The 21384-nt window shown below is 35.2% G+C and overlaps 1 protein-coding gene across 5 annotated transcripts in view; it reads left to right on the plus strand.

Moving 5' to 3' along the window:
• Window positions 1–21384, plus strand: part of RELCH (RAB11 binding and LisH domain, coiled-coil and HEAT repeat containing) — a 79032-nt gene that overhangs the window by 15744 nt on the left and 41904 nt on the right. For all 5 annotated transcript variants that reach the window (XR_005102968.1, XM_037379058.1, XM_037379055.1 and 2 more), the window contains exons 3-10: window positions 8136–8207; window positions 8316–8371; window positions 8490–8603; window positions 10424–10627; window positions 10719–10810; window positions 11808–12116; window positions 16492–16567; window positions 16942–17037. Coding sequence is in view for 4 of the 5 variants with exons in the window: in XM_037379058.1 (XP_037234955.1) it covers window positions 8136–8207; window positions 8316–8371; window positions 8490–8603; window positions 10424–10627; window positions 10719–10810; window positions 11808–12116; window positions 16492–16567; window positions 16942–17037 (1019 nt within the window). In the remaining variant the exon portion in view is untranslated. The remainder of the gene's footprint in view (window positions 1–8135; window positions 8208–8315; window positions 8372–8489; window positions 8604–10423; window positions 10628–10718; window positions 10811–11807; window positions 12117–16491; window positions 16568–16941; window positions 17038–21384) is intronic.

Consider the following 21384-nt stretch of genomic DNA (forward strand, 5'->3'; position numbering starts at 1 on the left):
CATAAGTATATTTAAATGAACATTGCTGAAGCTAAGATTTCACTGTGGTTGTTTAACTAGTCACTTAACAATATAATTGTGTTTCAGACACTTTGAATATTTACATCAGTAATAGCAGGCAGGTATACTTCTGCATGATTCCAGATGCCACCAAGGTAGAAGCAAGCAGTATACTTGAAGATTGTGCCCAGTTTTTGACAATAGAACGGTATCTTGGTATTGCTTACTGACTACTACTGTTAAGTTGAAACATATGCTAAAATATTCTGTGTAGCAGTCTGTGACTTCTACATGGGTGATAGCTTTCTGATTTAAAGATCTTTATCAAGTCACCTCGTAATTATAGCTTATGTGTACATCAAATGAGCATTACCAAACCCAGAGTAAATTTGAGATTTTCTTAGTTCCATAAAGAGTCTTTGCTACACATCTTAATTGTAGAGCAGAGCTTTTTCTCTCTCCCATTTGACTTCTTGATTATAGAAGATTCTTTCAAAGATGTGACAGTGGTTTTTTACTCTTGCCATTGTTCTGAACTTAGGAACCTGTGGCATTTATAATTTCAGGATTTATGATTACCTCACTAAAGGCAGAGACTGCTTTTCTCTTATATTTGAGATTCTTGTTATAATCTCTTTTGTATGTGAGCCATGTTTCTCTAATCCAGGCTTTTTTCTAAATTCAGAGATTGTTATTCACAGCTGCTGTAGAGAAACCCATAAAAGCTCTCTAGAAACTGCCACATAAAACTGTTCAGTTCTTGTCAGTTAATGGTGTTTAATATCATGAGCACATGAAGGTTGTCCATGCTGTGACCTTTGTTCACATAGTTCAGCTTTATGAAACCTGAGGTGATGCAAGCTGCTATGTCTCTGTTCCATGCTGTTGTCTCTGCTCTGAACCACCATGGTTCATCCTAGCAGAAACACTGTCATGTTCTTATGCAAAGAAAAGGCTGGTGAAACACAGTTCTGAAAAGGATCTTGATTCTAAAATTTCCTCTCTTGATCAGTCTGAAATGGCAATCAGTATTGACCCAGAGAGAAGAAACAAAAGTGTTGGGAAAAGTCTGTTTTTCTTACCCGGTCAGTGTTTCTGAGGTTACAAGGACTGGATTAAATTCATGAACATGAAGGAGATTCAGGTATTTTGGTACTCTGGTATGGAACTATAGGTACTTACTGTTCTTCAATTTATATGGAAACTTCTGGATTCTTGTTACTATGTAATTGCTGTCTTTTTCAATATACGTAGTCGGTTTCAAGGAGGCAATAGTTGTAAATACACAGCTAATCTTCTAAGAAACATGTGTTTAAGGAACCCCAAGTATTTCTGAATTGTGTCCTGGAGGAAACAAGCAAATTCTGAAAATTTTAATTTTTTCATCATCTTGGTAGACTTTTCCTGTTTCTAGTCAATCTTTCTTGGCAGTAGTATTACTGAGAGAGCTAGTCTGATCTTTGCTTGGAGCTGTCTTAAGGAACTGAGTTGGATTAAAGATGCCTATAGAAAATAAAGACCAGTCAGAATTGACATCCAGTAGAACCATTAATCTTCTGATGGAACATTAATGACAAAATATGGATTACTTGCAGTATGAAATGAATATATTCTAAAATTAAATACTACATTCAATTAAGTAAATCCAAAAATAAATACAGGTTTTTGAAGATTACAGTATATTAATTGACCACTGTCATATGTAATAGACAAACAAATCATATGGCATGATATTTACATTAAATTTCTGTGTTCCTTTAGAGTTTTTTCGAAAAGTTGTTAAAGTGATGTAAGAACTTGAACAAAGCAAGACCAGATAATATTTCTGGATGTTTGTAAATACTTGAAGTTTTCCAGAATATCCTATTTCTACTCTTAAAATTCTGGTTCAGTTAGAGTTGCTTAAAATCTTTTGCCTCAATTCTGTTTAAAACCATCTACCTGAGAATAAACTTCATAAAACTGATAAGTATTTAATTTGCACATTAAAAAAAGTCAGTAGAGGTTTTAAAACCTTTTCATATCCAGTTCCTCCTTTGAACAAACTTTGGCTTATAATTTCTGCTTTTGAAGTAGTTCTTAGCTGCAAATGCTCTTTGAAACGTAACTGTAGTCCATCCTGCTTATTTCTTCTCAGTCTTTCAGCAAAGAGCTTTGATGCTTCGGAGATAAATTTGTAATCTTTGTGAAAGCATGAGGCCATGATCTGATAGTTGTATTTTTCTTTTGATAGTTCTCAGAGTGCAGTTTGAATAGTTTCTTTTTATAAATGCCTTTCTCATGCTCTTATCTTTGTTTTTTACTGTTTGGACAGAATCCATGATTTCCATATCAATTCCCTAGTCAAATGAAGGATAGGAAATAGATGCACATCAGTCACTAAAAGAAGCTGGTCCCAAGTCAGAAGGTCTTTAAAACTGAAGTTATAACACATACAGTTACAAATACTTTTATGCCATGGCAATGTTAGAAAGTACCAAATCAAAAACTGCATGTATACCATCCAAAGCCATCATATTTTGTTGTTATGGATGGTGTTAGACTTCGCTGCTATATTTTTTTTATTTTACCAATCCAGAAATCCCTGGAAATAACTAGAAAGACTCATTTGAAATTAATTTCAGTATTTCAGATCTCTTAGCCCAGTTCAGTCCATCTGGTGTTACAATCAAAATCTGGCCTGGAAGCAAACGTGTTTTGAAGAGTTGGTGTGAACTTGTCACTTGTGAAATCTGGTCTAAGGAAGCTAAGTCAGTCTCTTCTATAATATTATCAGCTTGATTGAAAAGGTGCAAGTCATAAAAGCCAGTCAGGTTGTCAATGAGCATGACAAACCTAACTGCAATTCAGAAAACATGTTTTCTCCTGTATCTCCTGATCTTAACGTAAATGTAGAGCGCTGTGTAACTAGTCGTATAATACATATATAATCTGTAAAGTTTCAAAAAATAAATGTGTCCTTAAAGCTTGCAATTTGCTAGATGGAAACAACTTGTTCTATAAGACTAATAAGTCTTGCATCTGAATTCATGTATTACATGCTGAAACAAAACAGTTGGCGCTAAGAGAAATTCAGTACTGAAGGATTTATTAGGCTTAGTAAACATCTAAATACTCATTTTCATAAAAAGAAGAGCGAAAAACCTGTTCTATTCCTGTGGAATAGGGATATGCCTAACTTGAAGTCAACTACCCACAACATTTGGTTGGTAAATAGGTCATCTGACATTCAATCTAAGGAACTGAATCTTCTGCCACATCTTAAATTGACTGTGTGCGCAAGTATGTTTGTGATCTAAACCCCCTACTTTCCATAATTCAAAATACTTAGTATTGCGAACCTGCCTTTGACACCTACTGTTCTGAGAACCTGGTAATTTTTGAAAACGCAATGTTGAGTTTTCAATGATCATAAAATTCTCATAACCATTTAAATAATTTGTGTTCTTAGGTCTCCCTGCATTAGCATTGATTTCTGGCTAGACTATGTATCTCTGATTAGCAGAATAAAATACTGTCCCTGTCAGGATTTTAAGGGAAGAGACAAGTTCAAAAAACATTTGATTATTTTTGAGGATTTCATCTATCTAGGCTTAGGTTGACAGTTTTCTGCTTTTTATAGAGCCTTTTTGTTTATGTGTTTTAATAAGTACTATTACTTTTGTGCAATCAAAATCAGAGGAGAGTCTTAAAAAAACAACAAACAAAATACCAAAACACAACAGACATTTGTAATACAACAACCACTTGCTAACATTTCTTCATCCTGGAAGTGAATCTGGTTTTGTCTTCTCATCTCCTGTCTTAACCCCTATTAAGCAGTTGTTAGCCTCCATAATTTCCTTCCAGGTCAGTAGTCTTCAAGGGTTGAACCTGAAGATGAGTGTGCTGTAGTTCAGGTCTTCTTTGTAGCTGGTCCTGTCTCATTAACTTAAAGGCTTTAATGAGGCTAATGAGTCAAGTGTTGGCTTCCAACTATTAGAATGATAACAAGTTTTCTGTTAGTTTGCTCATAAACTCTCTTGCTGATCATAATTTTTGTAGCTTGATAGTCATCTCTCGTGCTGTAGTACAACTTTCTGGTTCAGGTCTATTTGCGTTACGTCCTGAAGTGTTTCACGCTGACTAACTATGGTCACTTCTTCTTAGGGCTTGTGTCAGGGAAGTGGGAATGGGGAAACATCAGGTCTTGAAGTATGTTGTGACAGTAGCTTTGTTGCAACTGTAGTCAGAGAATTTAAATTTCTTCCCATTGACTCAAAAATGTATGCAACAAATCCATCAAACGTAATGAGATGTCATACGTGTTTTAGAGGGCATAATTTAGGACATTTGGTACTTTACAAGGAGGAAGAAATTGAGATGACAGTTAAGAAACAAATAAAAATTGTCAGTTATATCTGAATATGAGGAAAGGTAGGTAAGCACAGTGGCCCTTGATACTTCAAAGGAGAATTGCTTTTAATAGAAAATGTCAAAATGTCATATAGTGGCTTCACAACATAGAACTACCTTTCTGCTCTTGTCTGAAGTACACAAAAGTCTGACAAGATAATTCAGATGTAGAATGTAAAATTCTAGTATACTTGAAAAAAATACTTCTTATACAAAAGCAAGGACTGAAAATTTTTAGAATTACTGTTTATTTCTTCAGCTTTTTGGCTTTGACCCAACAAGACTGCTGTTCACGTGGATATTGAACAAGCAGAGATCTCAAATTGCAATTTGTAATCTTTATAGCTAACTTCTTAATCTATGGTTCAGTAATTTATGAAGTCATTAATAAATGTGAGTGAATAGAATAAGTTCCCTGAAAAACCTTCATTTTTAAATTTCAAAGCTGAGCAAACAAGCTACCCACTCCTCATATACACCTTAAATGATAAGTGCATTAGATTAGCTGCATGAAAACTGAAACATTTAAGAATTGATAATCTGAAAATCTTGGTCTGACGCTTAGTTACTTGCTTGAAATGTGCAGCTCTTTTAAGTAAGTCTAAGGAATTTTTTTTTTTTTTTTTTTTTCAGAATGGTAGCTGTAGTGATTTGAGCTCTTTATAAAAAGAAAAAGCAAGAGACTTTACTTAAATTTGAAAGTTTTCTCCCCTAAGGCAAAACAGATTGTTCAGAAATGCCTTTTCCTTGCAGGAAGATTACTGAACCTCAGAGTTCTAAGTTTCTGTTCTTTGCTTTGCTGATGTAAAGAAGAATCAATTTGGTTCTTCCCTTTCCTAGGCTGTCTGCAGCAAAACTTTTCTGTGGATCATTCTTAAGGCGTGTCAGCTCCTTTCACCAAGTTCTATGAGTTATACATGTTATCAGTTCAGTCAAGCATGCAGTTAAACTTCAGCTGGCTTTATCAATGCTTTTGAAGGCTTAACTTCTCTAAGTTACAAAAGCTTTACAACAGGAGACTGGGAGAGAGAGAGATCAGGTCACTTATTTTAAAAGTCAGTACTTGATAATGGTTATAAGGAAAGGATCGCTTTTTTATTTCAGAGAATGTTGTGTATCATCAACAGATGGGGATTTCTGGTCTTGATTTCATTAGTACACGTGTTGAGTTAAAAATCATTATGTATTCTGGCAGAAGATTGCATTTTAGTATAGCCTCTAAAGTAAAAAGCTTTTAATCGTAACTTAAAATTTGGGTGAAATCATGTTGTAGCTATTTACAAGTATTTATGCTTTTATAAAATAAACCTGCAAACAAACTTCTTCAAATAAAAGCTAAATTTGTGACTGACTCAGATACATCAAGGTTTCTGTGGTGGCAATTACAATGGTGGCGTTAGTAAGGCTAGGAGATGAGGTGTAACTGTAACAATGCTGTGTTGTAGTAGAATTATGTAGCTGTTGTGACATGCTGCAAGGTGACAACTTCTCAGATATACTGTGTCCAGAATCTTCCACTGTATACAGAGAAACATGCAGCAGAGTAATCTACTTTTAAGGTTGAATGGATAAAGTCCTAATGGCTTCTAAGAATTTTCAGCATCATGACAGTTCACTAAAAAGTAATTCTTGCCGTCTGACATGGGTTTGTCTGACATGAGTTTTTTGGCTTTCTATGCCTTCAGACATGTCTTATTCCTATTTTCCTTAATGGGATTCCTGAGTTTTTCTAGTTTGTGTTGTTTTTCTAACCTTTTTTCATTATTTATATCATTCTAGTGCAGGGCACTCCTGATCTGCAACTGTTCTGGTCTCTGAAAGTATTTTACAAGAATAAAATGTTAACATACAGTCATTTGCATCAGAAGAATTACTTAATTTGAATTCTTTACAATTTTCAAAACCTAAAAAATTAGTAGCTTACAACTTAGAATCCTAACTGTGAATTAGTAACTCAAACGCAAGGAAGTGCTAAAATGATTAGATATTTTACTACAAGAGCATTTTCTAACTTTGTTGCACAGAAGTATTTGCAGATCAGCATTGCTGAATACTAGAGAGATTTTACATATTTTCTTCATTGTATCCTCAGTTGCGCTTTTGTATTGCTGCAGTAAAATTCTGTGCATCAAACAAGTTACTTTCATGTAGCCAATGTGGTGTACCCTAGTTTTTATGAATAAATGCAAACTGAGTGAATCTGTTTTTCCATGCATGCTGATTATCAAAAGATTCTTTGTAACAGATGTGCAAAAGAGGAAACTGTTTTATGTGCAGTCTTCAGTAGCATTTCTTACAAGCAAGAGCCAATGCAGTGGTTCTGCCATGCATTGTCCTCTGTGTAAATATTTCAAAATGCCACGTTAAACTGTTTCCAGTGATGATTAAAAATCACATTAACATTTTCTTATTAAAAGCAGCTACAACATTTTTACTTTTGCATGGGAATAAAGTAAACATTAGATAATCTATTTAGAATAGTTTAACAGTTCAGTATGGTAGCTTTTCTGTGGTTGTCTCTTCTGGTTAAGTACAAGAATCGTTCCTTCTGGTGACTGTATATGTAACTGTGATTAGATTAATCTGAGAATTAATGAAATGCGTGTAATTATCTGGTAATTCCTTAAATAGGTGCCCTTAGATGCTCTAACTGTAAGTGGCTATAGCTATAGAAAGAATAATTACTATATGTTTTGTAAAGGTACAGGGTTTTAAAATTTGAAGCCACAGTATACATACGACCTCAACACCAAAGCACATGAAATTTGAGTGTGAACAAAGCACTGCTGGCCCTTTTTGGAGCAAACATTGGAACATGAGAAGCACATAACAGTGACCAGGGACATGGGGAGGTAGAGCAGCTAGAGTAGGTGGTAACAGCAGCTAGAATTACATGTTCTTTGATCTCCAAAGCTGACTTTAAATCATTAAAAGTGTTGTATAGTCTAGAATCACTGGAAACTTTTAAGAAAAATGGAGCAAAGACTTCTGTTTCAAGCTTCTCTCTAAGTACTATAGTAGAGCTGCTTATTTTGCTTTTTTTTTTTGTCTTGTGCATCTCTTAAATGCATTCAACTAAATTCAAAATAATAATCAACTCTAGGGTATACTCAAAACTCCACTATTTTAAAATAGAGATTTAAAATGAAATTATCCTTAGCAGTAAAATAAAGCATGTTTCAAGCTCTGCCATTTAAACTACTAAAATTTCAGTTTTTAAAAACAATCTGTAGTCTCAATGGGACCATACATTCACTTCATGGTTTAAGTTTTGCTACATGGAGACAGCTTCCTCTGCTGCTAGCATGTATTTGCTTCATTTAGATCTGTCGTATGTTGCCCACATACTCTCTTTGCCCTAAGAAATCAAAATATTTGACAGTATCCACTGATTGTGAGAGTGGGGAAGAAATAACAAGCGTTTCCCAGTAATGTGTAAAGTTAAAAGCAAGCAAAAAACAGAAAAGGAGACCCCGAAACCCTCCAGCGAGTCCTTGTCAGACAGCTTGAAATTTTGCTTTAGGTAACTTAAGGCAAATGAAACTATGGAAAATGTTCACCAGTTTGCTTTCAGACCAACTCTGCTGCATGTGTTCATAAGTTCCATAAAGATTGCATGCTTTCAGTTTAATACAAACTGTATATTTTTTTTCACACCCATCCTTGCTTTTTATATTTTATTTTTGTTTCCCTTGCCTTGGTTGGATGCCTGTGTGTGTTTAATCCAAATCCCTGTCCAGTCCTGGAGTTTGAACTACGGAAAGCCAAGGAGACCATACAGGCCCTCCGAGCCAACCTGACTCAGGCTGCAGGTGGTGTACATAAACCTTTTCTTAAGTCTCTACTTTGAACAATGTAGAAGTAGCTGAGCTTATCCTGTGTGAAAGAGTAAAATTTAGTTACTTTTTTTTCCTCCCCAGAAAATGAAGTTCCTTTGCAGGAACGAAAAAATTATAAATCAAGTCCTGAAATTCAGGTAGGTGGCTGGTGATAACTGAGCTTTGCATGGACTTTAAGAAAGATATGCTTTCATAGCTGGAAGGAGGATGAATCAACGATGTAGTGTATTGTTTTGGTTTGTTTTTTTTTTCCAGGAGCCAATCAGACCTCTTGAGAAAAGAGCTCTAAACTTCCTAGTTAATGAATTTTTATTGAAGAATAGTTACAAGCTCACATCAATAACATTTTCAGATGAAAATCATGATCAGGTAAAGTTTTCTTGTGGGATTTTTACATTGCTACTTTCCCTATTGTGATTCTGTCATAAGCTGAAGTGAACTTAAATGGTATTTCTTGTGCACGTTGTTCACTTCTTACATATGAGTATTCTAAGAGTCAAATGGGTTAGCATTTGCATATATGAAGCAGGGTTTGCAAACACAGCACTTTGAGGATTATTTTCCCAAAATTTATAGGAAGGAGGCAGAATGCAGAATTCTTTGAAGGAAGCAAAACAAGAAGAAAAATATTGTGAGTTATAGGTACTTAGAGACTTTCCTGGATTCTGATGGACACCTTTTCATTTACACTTCAGGATCTGGATATAGTAAAACTTCGAATGTAATATTTTCCTTAAATCATGGTTAGTTGATTTGTGCAGGATGTACAATATACTCATTGGTTGTCATCTCCTGAGCAAATATATGCGTATGAGTTTACTTAATCATACTGTGGCATTAAACACAGTATTAGAGAAGCTCTTGGTAATAAGGTGTTACCTTAGATATTTCCAAACATATCTGTGCTTTGATGCATTTTTCTTAAGATGATCAGTTTTCTGTCTCTGTCAAGTTGCATTTCATGGGAAAAAAGTTCTTCAAATGTTACATTCTCACTGTTTCTAGGTGAATAAAACAACCAGTAACATCAACAGGCAATATAATATATTCAGCACAAAACTGGAATATTACCAGAAGAATTAAATATTGAATATCAACCAGTTCTATCTATAACTAGTCTTCCTATGTTTTTCCTACAATTTGTGTCATAATCTGTAAAGAAAATGGGTTGTTAAATAAAATTTCTGAATCATCCACTTAAGATTTGACTTCAACAATGCTAGGTTTCATACAAATACTTGTGTGGATACAGCCCTGAAAAGAGGAATAATTTAGCCTTACCTTTTATATATTCTTAACTGAAGATCTTTTATGTCATGAGATAAATTAGCAAGAAACCTTGGTAAAATTCTTAATTCTAAGAAGTATAAACATAGTACAATTAACATATAGAATGCACTTTTTTTTTCTAGATTATTCATATAATTCTTTCAGAATAGAATCTTTCTTCAAATACGTGTTTGTAACCAGACTGGGAAAATTACAGGGAAAATTGTGAACAGTGTGGGGAGGGGCAGGGGGGAATTAAAATATTTACTGTCGTTCAAGAGACAATCGCAATTTCTGTACAACAGTGCACATGCTTATTTATATATACAGACATGAAATAATCTTGTAATAATATAGGATGGTAACATGTCAATGAGAAAAGGAAGGAGATACAGTGATGGTTTGAGACAGGAGGCCCGAGTTTTGTTTACACCTCTACATAATTAATACAGTTATGCCTACATTTCACTGAGAACATGCACCCTGTCTATTGGTCATCTACAGAGCTATTTGCTTCTGGAAAATTACACCAGTACTTGTGAATGAGACTGAAACAAAACAATACCCTTATCAGTAGAAAGCCTTCTGTCAGCTGCACTGGCTTCTGCTAGAATTTGTTTAGCTTTATATCTGATTGTCAAAAGTGTTTATGTACTAGAAAAAAGGAAATCTGTGATCTGTGTGTTTTTGGAAGTTTTAGTGTATTACCTAGAGCTGCCTTTAGGGTGGAAATGTGTTGGGTCTTGAAACAGATCCTTTTTGTACTTTTGTTTCCTGCTATCTGACTTAAGCTTTCATGTCCTTTACTGCAGTGCAATCTTGACACGATTGTTTTGCTGTTGTGTGACCTGCAGTTAAATGTGGAAGAGAAATGAAAATGAAGTATATTGTATGCTTTAGTTTCTTCTATTCCTTTGAAGGACTTTGAACTTTGGGATGATGTAGGATTGAACATTCCAAAACCTCCTGACCTGTTACAACTCTATCGTGACTTTGGAAACCATCATGTTACTGCAAGAGATGTGGTAGATGTGTCAGTTGGTGTGGAAGATGATGAGCTAGAGACTGCTACTCCTGTACTTGGGAGCGTCCCCGTATTTGAAACAACGCCACAGTCAATAGAAGTAAGAGTTTGTATAGAAGGAGCGTTTCAGCTGTTTGCAGTACTACTTAACTTTATTGTACTAAACTGTTTTGTTTCTATCTTGTATTTAGCAATGTTTAATAGTGCAAAAATTAGAAGATCAAATTAGTGTGTTAAACAATGAGAAATGGTGTTTGATGGAACAAATCCAAAGACTTGAGAGGTATGTACTTATCAATCTGCTTGACTGCTGATAAATGTTGGAATAACTTGTCAATGTTTTTCTAGCATATATGTGAAAACATACAGCCTATAAAATTACTAGGAGTTCTTCAAAGCAGGGCAGTGTTTCCTTTGTAATATGTGGTATTTGATTTAGAAAAAGGAAGAGATTTCAAACTAATTCCCTTTTATTACCTACATCACTTAATTTTGTAATCTGTTTTGTTCTTTCAGTGTAACTTCTTAATTTATTTATTTGAAAACAGAATTAGTTATGATGGGTTTTGTATAGGTTTTCTCTTCAGTCAACTTTATTTCCCTCCTCATTACAATGGTGTGGAGAGCTTCAAACACTGTTAGAAAGATGTTTGTTTGAATGACTCCAACACAGTTTTTCTTTCTGCAGAACAAGACTAGTAGAAATGACAGTATCTTTAGTAACCACAAAAAACAGAGACTTTAAAAGTTTGGTCAAAGTATATCATTCTGTAAGCTGTAAGGTGCCATTCCTCTTACATGTACAGATTCCTCATAGTGAACCAATACAACATATGGGCAAGTGCATAATTTTTAAGTGGCTTTATTGACTTGCTTATTTACCAATTCAAAACCAGGTGGGATAGTATGTAATAATTCACCACTACAGTATTTTAAGTTTTGCATCCCACATAGTTCTTTCTCGTGACAATTTGTGTCTCGGTGCTCATATTTCAGCCAGAAACAGATAACACTATCATTACTTATTTTATTGATTCACTCACTGAGTGCAACTTTTTTCCTACTACTAATTATTGACTAAAGGACTCCATTAAGCCAGTGCTCATTTGAATAGCTTGTGTGATAGAAGTTACTTTATTAAAAGAATTTTTGAGCATACTGGAATTGAAGAGGGAGCTCTTCAGTATGTTGTCTTTGTTTCTGTATTGCAGTCTTGTGATTCCAACAACCTTTTCATGAAAACTACAAAAATATTTCATATTTTGCTTTTCCTCTTTTAGTGAAATAGATTTGCTCAAGAATGAAAACTTTGCTGTGTCAACAGTTTATGGTGTAGCTCCCCATCCTTCTTTAAAACAAGTGCCTCTCACAGTCTCAGAGGACAATGGACGGTACTTGGATATCAAGAGCTCTGAGAATGACAATAAGCATGGAAACACTGAGGAAACGAGCTTTTCTTTATCGGTTGAGGTGGATTCAAGGACTTCTAAAGACGATAAGTTAAATTCTGTGCCCTGTAAAGAAACACAGAAGCTGTCCTCTTGTGCTCCGTCAACTAAAGCTGCAGTCTACTTCGATAAACCTAATAGGTTGGTGATAAGTTTTAAACTGGAATGCTTTTATTAGGAATTCTTGTAAAATGGATAGATATTTTTCTAACAGTGGAATTCTGCAGAATGCATAGATCATTTGTGTTTTGAATGCAAATAAAAGATTTAACATATCTTTAGGTGCAGTGCTGATATTTTCTAATATCTGCTGATGTTCCTAATCTTTTTAGGAAGGAGTGCATTTGACAAACCTATAGTTTTAGTATTAAATTCAAGGGTTTCTTTTCACCTCCTACTTGTTTCTAAAACCAGCCCTGTTATTTGCAACAACAACAAAAAAAGCTAAAATCAAAATGGGGAATGGGAAGATAGGATATGTGCACTCTCTTTTAAATTTTAATTTCATAACAAAATCTCTCCCAACTGCTTTTCAAGCAAACCACAAAATTTTACTTCTCCTATGTTGATATGTATAACTCCCTTAGAGTATGTAAGAATGCTGTATGAGGGGTTTTTTTTTAGTAATCAGAAAGTGTATCCGATGACATTCTGATTTTTGAGTTTTGTATTTGGGACAAGTCTCACTGGCTGACTATTATTCTTTTAATTAAGATAGGGTATTTGTGATGTGTTATTACATGAAGACTGAGTTTGTGTGTCTGAGTGTTCTTTGATCTATACAGTCTTTTTAAGGATTATAGGAAAGAGCAGAAGTAACATGTTCATTAAGTAACAGATAAACCACTGTGTAGCCATTAAGAGTAACACAGACCACAAACTTAATAAGGGTCTGTACAACTTCTAAAATTAGCATTGTGGACATATATGCCCAAGTAGCTCACCTTATGGTCTTACCATTCGTATTCCTAGGTAGCCATTCAGCTTTATATTTTTTCTGTTCCCTTAGCATTCTTGTGCTGATGTTGATACGGTAATGTTTCTAGAACGGTCTTCCATCAGAAAATACCAAGTAGAAGTTTGTGTGATACTCTGTGCAGATGGAAAATCAGTACAAACTGGAGGGGGCAGGGAGGAGAAGAAGAAGAAATAAAAAGGAGTTGCTACCTCTGCTAGTAATTAACTTTTCTTGCAAACCCTAAGTATTCTGTTTTCTCTGGGTTTCCTGGACTTCATGCACTGAGTCTTAGGGGCAGGGGCACTTTTTCAGCAATATCTTAACTTTAGAATTGAACAGGAGGAAAGATTTCTGATTTCTGAATACCATACGGTAGAGTCTTACTACAAATCTCACCTTTTCATGTGGAGTGTACTAGTGCTAAACAGGAAAGTAATACAACTTAGATATTTTTTTTCTGGAACTTTTGCGGTGACTCCATTTAAGCTTTCCAGATTTTTATCTTTTTAATACTTTCATATCCAAGCTGAGTATCTGGACTATGTAATAATCAAAACATATAGCTGATTGCTATAAGCTTGTCTACCTACCTTCATGTGTGGTTTGTTGCAAGTTTCTTTTTGCTTGGAGTAATTGCGAGTGTTGGGAGGCATTAAGTGCATGAATATTGGATTGATGGTTTGGGGATAGTGAGGATGGGTATCAAAATAGGATGAGATCACTGATTGAGGAAGGAATTAAGAGTATCTCCAGTAGGATTTCTGAAAGCAGTCCCTAGAAAAACAGAATTTATTTGCTGCTCACAGCTCTTAGGTAACTGCACGTGGATTTATTTGAAAAGTAGTTGAATAAAGCCTTGAATCTCCATTGAGTTTACCTTAGAAGTCCCTTCAAAAGCAGTTCGCTGCAGAAATAAGTAGTGCATGTGTAATAAGTAGCTAGTTCTTTGGGCTTAACATGTCAGTGAAGGGTCAAAGGAAACCATATTTGATACAGTGTTTTATCGATCCATATCGCTAAATTTGCTTCCTGGATTATGCATCTGGTTTGTAATTACACAGTACATTTTTTTTTTTCATTAAGAACTCTATTACTTGTTAAGTATTTGAGATCTGTGAGAGAAGTGCTGGATATTTATTTCAGTCCAGGGCTAGTTACTTGTAGAAGACAATTACTATAATTTATTCAGAATGTATTGAAAGGTATTAAGACCTAAGACTCTATCTTGAAAGGCAGGATTGTTACTATTGCACTTAGGGAGTGGATTCTTGGCATAAATCTTGCCCAGATGGGAAGAGAGGATGGAAAAATAAGTGAGCCTGCTTTGTGTGACTGCACTCAGAGCAGCTGTGTGTGCATGTCTGCAAACGAGGACATGGCCATCATTGGAAAACTGCCTCGTCTAACAGATTGCAGTAGAAAGTACTAGCAGCAGTTTTATTTAAACTGCACCACATGTATTTATTCAACTAATTTTAGGTGTTTGGTAGTTTGCACGAAATACAAGGTGTTTTCTGTATATAGCAGTCACTCCTGGCTTTTTCAGTAGACTGACTCTTATCCCAGTGTTATATGGAACAGAATAGCAGTGTTTGGGTTTTCTATTCATCATACTTTATTGTATTTGAACATCTTCAATACTGGCATCTGTTGGTCCTTGACAAGACTTTCCACTGACTTGTGTGCAACAGGCCTGGGTCTGTCGTCATTTCTGCCCAGCATAGCTATCAAGAATTTTACTAGGCTTCATCAAAGGGAAGGAGGTTTCTTTACTCTGAATATAGCCAGCAATCGTAATAGGATCCAAGCTGCCCAGAGTTCGCTGTTAATTAACCCATTGGGAAATTCAGTGACACATTGTCATACTTAGTTTTGAGTCTCTGCAAAATGGGGATAAAACTTTGCCCTTATGTAGGATTTTAATTAAGGTTTCAAACAGGGAAGGATCTGATGTTCTGCATCGCAGACACTGAGGTGAAGGACAGCCTGGGCAAAGGGCTGGCCCAAACCCTGCCATTCTCTTAATGTTAAGCTGCTGCTTTGCAATATTTGCTCCTGTTCCCCCAGTGTAAATAAACCTTAAAGGCTTGAGTAGATCCTCTAAATCTGTCATTCAAGAATAATTTTACAGAATAAGGGTTAACATTGTTAAACAGAGGTGCTTTATAACTCACTGCCAGCTGAGTCATTTAGTAACTTTATTTTAAAGTAAAACCTTGCACAAAATCAAGCTGACTGGAATTAAACCAACCTTATTTCATTAAAATCTAAATCGTGTTTTAAAAGCCCGTGCTGTCAAGAAAGAAACTGGATTTAAAGTAGTAAACATAAATTCTTATTTATCATACTTTGTAAACAGAAGAGGAAGACTACTCTGCTATGTTCATCTTCTATCATCCTGGATTGGTTTAAACAATTATAAATAGGAACTTAGATTCTTAATGTGCCTTCTTTGGTTAGAAAATGGTGAATGATTATGTATTTACTATTATAAACGGTGTAGTTTTTCAGTCTATTAGATAAAAATACGTATGTCCATACAAATAATTGCACATGCATAGGATTTTGTGTGCTCAGGTGCACAAAATACCATCTTTGAGTTGGAAGGTGATACCACTTTCCACGTAAGAAATAGGACTTGCCTCTAATGCCATTAGAGGATTCAAACAGCAGATGATGATACAGGATGAGATGGTTTCTGTGCTTGTTTTGGAAGACAAATGGGGTTTTTTCCCTCTTTCAGCATAGTGGATGAGGCAGTGTTAGATTAGTATCTAAATACAGGCCTCATATAAGGCAGAGGGAATTGTTATGGGGAAAATAAGATGCTGCTGCTTGTCTCTTTTATGTAACGGTCAGCCTAGTAATTGTTTTCTGAGAACATTTCTGCTAAATTATCCACCTTGGACAAGGTTGTTTTGAGACTCTTATCAGGGTTTATATGTATGCTTAAGGCTTTGAGTAGTTTGGCTGTGTTGGCTGGTGCTGTGCATGGCTATGAGGCAGTGACACACATCTAGATTAGGGATTAAGCCACAATTTAGGGTTAGTTTTGAGGTTCTCGCTATAGGTTTGAATGCAACATTTAGATCCCGAAGTGGCAGTTGAGCAATCTGTATTTAATCCTAAAACTTGTATTTATACAATGCGCAGAATTAGAGCATTAAGCAAAAATACTGTTTCTTGTGATTTCTGCACACCCCCCCCCCACACACACACCAGTTTGCATAATTATATGCTTCCTCTTGTATTGCTAAAGCTTCCTTTTCTTTATGCTTTAGTCCTATTTTTGTCTGTGCAGCAGTATGAAACATGTTACATTTTTTTGTAAGTGAAAGTAACTTCTTAACTAGGACACCCACTTTTTTCTTGCTACAAACTAAACACCCTAAAAGTCAAAGATAATTTTAAACAAAAACTTCTGCAGTATGCTTCACTTAAAACATGCTTTCTGAATGTCATTTTTTCTAGCTGGTAAAGCCAGAGTGAACGGACTTGTTCAGTCACATTCTGATCTATGCTTTTTTCCCCCCCTCTCCTTTTTTGACGGTGTTTCAGGAAATTGTCACCAGCTTTCCATCAGGCACTACTGTCATTCTGTCGGATGTCAGCAGACAGCCGTTTGGGATCAGAGGTATATTTCCCAGTTGACCTAAACTAGAAGATCCTTTATTCTGCATGGCAGCAATAGTTAAACAAGCAAGAACTGCTTTGAAACAAGACTTACACGGAGAAATTAATTTGCATGAAACTTAAGGATGTGCTTTCAGATTTTAGCTTAAATATGAAACCTAGTGATAAATATGTAATTACTGGGAAGTTTTGAGTCTCTACAAGTGGATTCATGCTTTTGAAGATACTGCCAGATAAGGCTTAATGTGTGTGAGTAATTTAAGTATTTTCTGGTAAGTGATCAGCCTGCTGCAATTCTTACTATTCTTTTGAAAGGATATTTTTCTGTTCCTCTGCTTCATTTGAAAAAAGCAAACAAATAACTTTGTTTTCTAGGTATCTCGGATTGCAGACAGTGAAAAAAGTGTCATGTTAATGTTGGGACGCTGCCTGCCTCATATTGTTCCTAATGTGCTGCTTGCAAAGCGAGAGGTGAGGAACCCTGAAACTTTTCTTTTTATTCTTACCAGGATGTTTTCTTGTTCATTTTGAAGATGATATGTCTAATTTCATGAAAGTCTGTTACTTGCAATTATGTTCTTACTTTTGTGCATGCATCTCTGCTCCTAGAAAATGGTTTTACACCTCTGTCAGGTGAGTTCAGTAAAGCTGCATGGTATCCTAATAATTCTTCCTTTGCTTAAGGCACCCATTAGCATTCAGCAGCACTAACTGTTACTGTAGGTCCATCTGTTTGTGGTAGCACAAATGTTTTTGTTAGAGAAGACCATGGTTAATTTGTGTTATAAATAGCAGAGGATATAAGTTCAAACATCAAATTTGGTTGATTTTATCTATCGGTTTTTATAAGGATTAATCTTCAGGTTCTCTTTCAGCACTATGTACTTCAACAAAAAAATTATTTTACCATCTTTTTCTAGAAGGCTCCATGTATTAGCCGAGACAGGTTCATCAAAAAGACCCCTTCATAAGAAAACTAGCAATCTTGCTGATATGTTGTCCTTAAATTTTAAATGAAGCTAAATAAAATTATGAAAATGTAATGTTTATTTTGAATGTAAATGAAGATGGTATTTTGCATAATCATTCATACTATATAGAGTGTAAAAAGGAAGACTGATTGAAGATGAAAAAAAATACTGTTTTTATATTGCTTTGTTGTAAATATTGCACATTACCAAATGTGTAAAAAATTTAAATAAGAAAACATAGCAAACAAAAATCCAGCAGCCTTATAGTTGACACCAAACTAAAGGGTTTGAAGTAGCATAGCTCATTGAGTAAATTTAAGTCCTTGTTGAGGGGACCTACAGTATGGTAGACTTAGTAGTGCGTTTTGCATAAGTTCATTCTAAAGCTTTGAAAAATCCTCAAGAAATTCGTACTGATCCTATAATCTTGAATTTTATAGCATACAAGTAATTATCAGCTGTTCACATGGCGAGTTTGAGATGTACCATGTTTTGAAAGACTCAGACTTAATAAAAAGGTTGGGGTTTTTTCTGAGGGTTGAGGGGTGTTAACTGGGTGCTTTGGAAATGGTTCTGTTGATAGTCTTTCAGAATAATTCTGTGAATGTTCCTGGATCAGTGCTTAATTTCTGATTTTTTATTTATTTCTTTCCTTCCCTCTGCTTGGCAGGATGTAGTATTTTGGCTTCTTTTCACAGCTTGTAGCATAATCTGTGTAACGAATTTAATATTTTGGTGACCTTTTAGGCTATTCCCTACTTACTTGGTTTTACAGTTGAAGTTATATTTGATTACATATATTTTTGCCTTAAATGATTCATCTGTTTCAATTTGAAAAATCCACAAGTGAGGATTGTGTAACTGGATTGCATGGGTTGCTTAATGTTCCAAGAATTGAAATTTGCTTTAAAAATAGCTTTTCTTAGTTACCACCTGTTGTTATAACTATTGTAATGTTCTTTCAGATGTAGTTGTGGAATTTGAAGGAAAACTTGGGTATACCATCTGTTAGTATCTATTAATATCAATATTATGACGAGCTAACCTAATAAACTCTCTTCAGCAAGGTACTGTTTTGGGTCTTGTCCAAAACCAACTTTACCATGAGAGAGTCTTAGCACAGTTTTACAGAGAATGGTGTAACATACACCAAAAGATCACTAATTTAAGAAATGTTCATAACAGCTTCAGGTTATAATGTGAAGTGATCACCAGCCTGCTCTGAAAAGGTAGTGGTAATATTTAAAGTCTTACACTGTCTGTGTGTGTGACACATAAGAATTAAACACAATTCTGTGATGATGCCCTAAAGGACCTATCTTTGTTCTTTAAGCCTCCATTATATTGAAATTGGTTGCAAAATCTTAAACTGAAAATGTTGTGCCACATGTTTTCATTTTGGAGAAACTGAGTTTGTGGAGATTGACAGTCTCTTAGTAGATACTGTCCTTTATCAGAGATTCAGAAGCCATTTCAGCAATGATTTTAACCCTGTTAAGGTCAATAGCAGCCTGCTTTATTTGGTCATAAGTGGTCCTGTAAATACTATAGTTGACATCTGAGTGACCAGTTAGTGTCAGAATGTCTGACACATTTCTGAAATAGATGTTATTTTTGTGTATTAGTGCAGTTTTCATTATTCTTCAATGTCTGTACTTTAGGGTCTGATGGAAGATAAGAAAGAAGGAAAAACAGTATTGAGTAGGGTAACTGAGGAGATAGTTGTTTCTAAAGAGAGCACTTCAACTGGGTAAAATCAATAATTTGTAATATAGATTAAATTCCTGAAATAATAATTTAAAATACAATATGTTAACATACAAATTTAATTTTGTTTTTACTCCAAGTGTCAAGGTTATCCTAACTGCTTGAAAACATGTATATCAATGTTTAGATTTGTATCTGAAAATACACTTAGAAACAAAAGAGATACTGCAAGCCAAATAGTTATTGGAATGAACAGTAACAAAATGCTAAAAACCTGTTCTTCAAATAAAAAAGCCCTTTGGCTGGGTACACAATCTATGATAATGCTTTTTGCAGATAACCAACTTGAGTTCATAAAATCTGCATTGGAATCTGCTTCCTCAGTTTTGCTTTTACCACTTAAAACTAAAACACATTTAAGGCTAAAAATGATAAAATCAGTTACCTTCCATTTGTAAAGACGTACACCATAAAAAGATTCTTTTGGCTAAACTGTTAATTGGAGAAAAGCAATCTTTTAAAGTTTTTGCAATAACTGATCAGGCAGAACTGGTTTCTCACCCTTTCTAAGATGTAAAAATGAGTATCTTTTTGTCAGGTAACAGGTGTAACCTTGTTTGTATGTACAACTTCAACCTTTAATGGAGTTTGGGCCAGAGTAAACTTTTCTACTTAATATCAGGATCTTGTTAATCTTGTTCTTAACCAAGAAACACTTTTCCTTAATTATTTATACCTTTCATCGCACCTATTATTCCAAGGTTAGTTTCTGTAACTTTCATTTATGTTATGCAAACTTAGCAAAACCATGGTAGTAATGTGCACAGTTAAATTTTTATACTGAGAAACTATTATTGATACAGTGTTCAATATGTTAAGAATAAAGTTTTTCTTTTTTTCCGTTGTAAAGCTAAAGCAGAGAAAATGCTGAATCTGCAGACTCTGAATGGCTGCCATTCTTGACTCAGCTAAAAGAAAGTAATGTAGATTTCAAGTTGTTCACGTTCACGTGTAGTAACTATACATAGGCATCACCGAGGCACTTTTGTTCTCTGGCACTTTTTGTATGTAGCTGTCTCTTAAAACACAGTAGAGCTGAATATCTTACTACAGATTTTCATCTCAGTCATTCTTTAAAAGCCTTAAAGTATTGGCTTTGTTAAAAAATGTGAAAGAATGCTGTGTCAGAGCTTGGCAGTACATTTAAGTGGATGTTTCCAGTAACTGTGTCAAGCAGATGTCTTTGTGGTTGGAAATGGATAAAGGTATATAGGTTTGAATTCCTGGGCACGAAAACTGTCAGCTATCGGTATCTTTAAATGACTGTTTCTGTTTCACAGAACAGGGAAGAATAGAAAAATTTAAATGAACAATTAAAATGCTTTCTGTTACTCTGTAAAACATAGATTGTGGTAGGCTTCTATAGATTCTTTTGAAAAGATAGGGGTAGTGTTGACCACAGCCTGTTTGCTGTTCACTTCTGGTTTGTGTAGGGTGTTGGTTTCGGTTGGGGGGGCGAGGTGGGGCTGTTTTTGTTTGGGAGTTTTTCTTTGGAGACACCTGCATGGACAGTTATGCAGTAGAACAGAGAGAAGATGGGCCGCTTCAGTTCAGCACGAAGCATTAGGTCAGCCTCATCGCCTTGCCTGTTGTTCACCTGTACATAGCTTATGTCACAGTAAAAACAAAATAACTTTTTTCTCTCTATTCTACATCTGGGTAGCTCACAGATGAAGTGCCTCAGATATGAACTTGCCTTTTCAGTAGTAGAGGTGAGACCTCTAACACCTGATGTTTTATTTCGTCAAGTTGCAAGTGCTGACAATGTTACAGTGTTAGTCTGCTTGGCATCCAACAGGAAAACACTATCGCACTCCTGAAAATCGGTGCTGGTATTGTTGACTAACAGCAATGTAAACTAGTTGGTTTTCCTAAGCCAGAGGCAAAAAAGACTCGGGAATGAACAGGACGTTTAGGAAGGATCCCAAATTAAATAGAGAGTGAGTTATTGGTTTTTTAAAAACTTTTGTTCTTGCTCTATGACTGTCAGCACAAGTGGTATTCCTTCCCAAGGAAGGCAGAGTGTTTCAGATAGCACTGGAAGTCCTCTCCTTGATTATTAATATTGTCTCCATAACAA

This window comes from Falco rusticolus, chromosome 3, assembly GCF_015220075.1.
Source record: "Falco rusticolus isolate bFalRus1 chromosome 3, bFalRus1.pri, whole genome shotgun sequence".
NCBI lineage: Eukaryota > Metazoa > Chordata > Aves > Falconiformes > Falconidae > Falco > Falco rusticolus.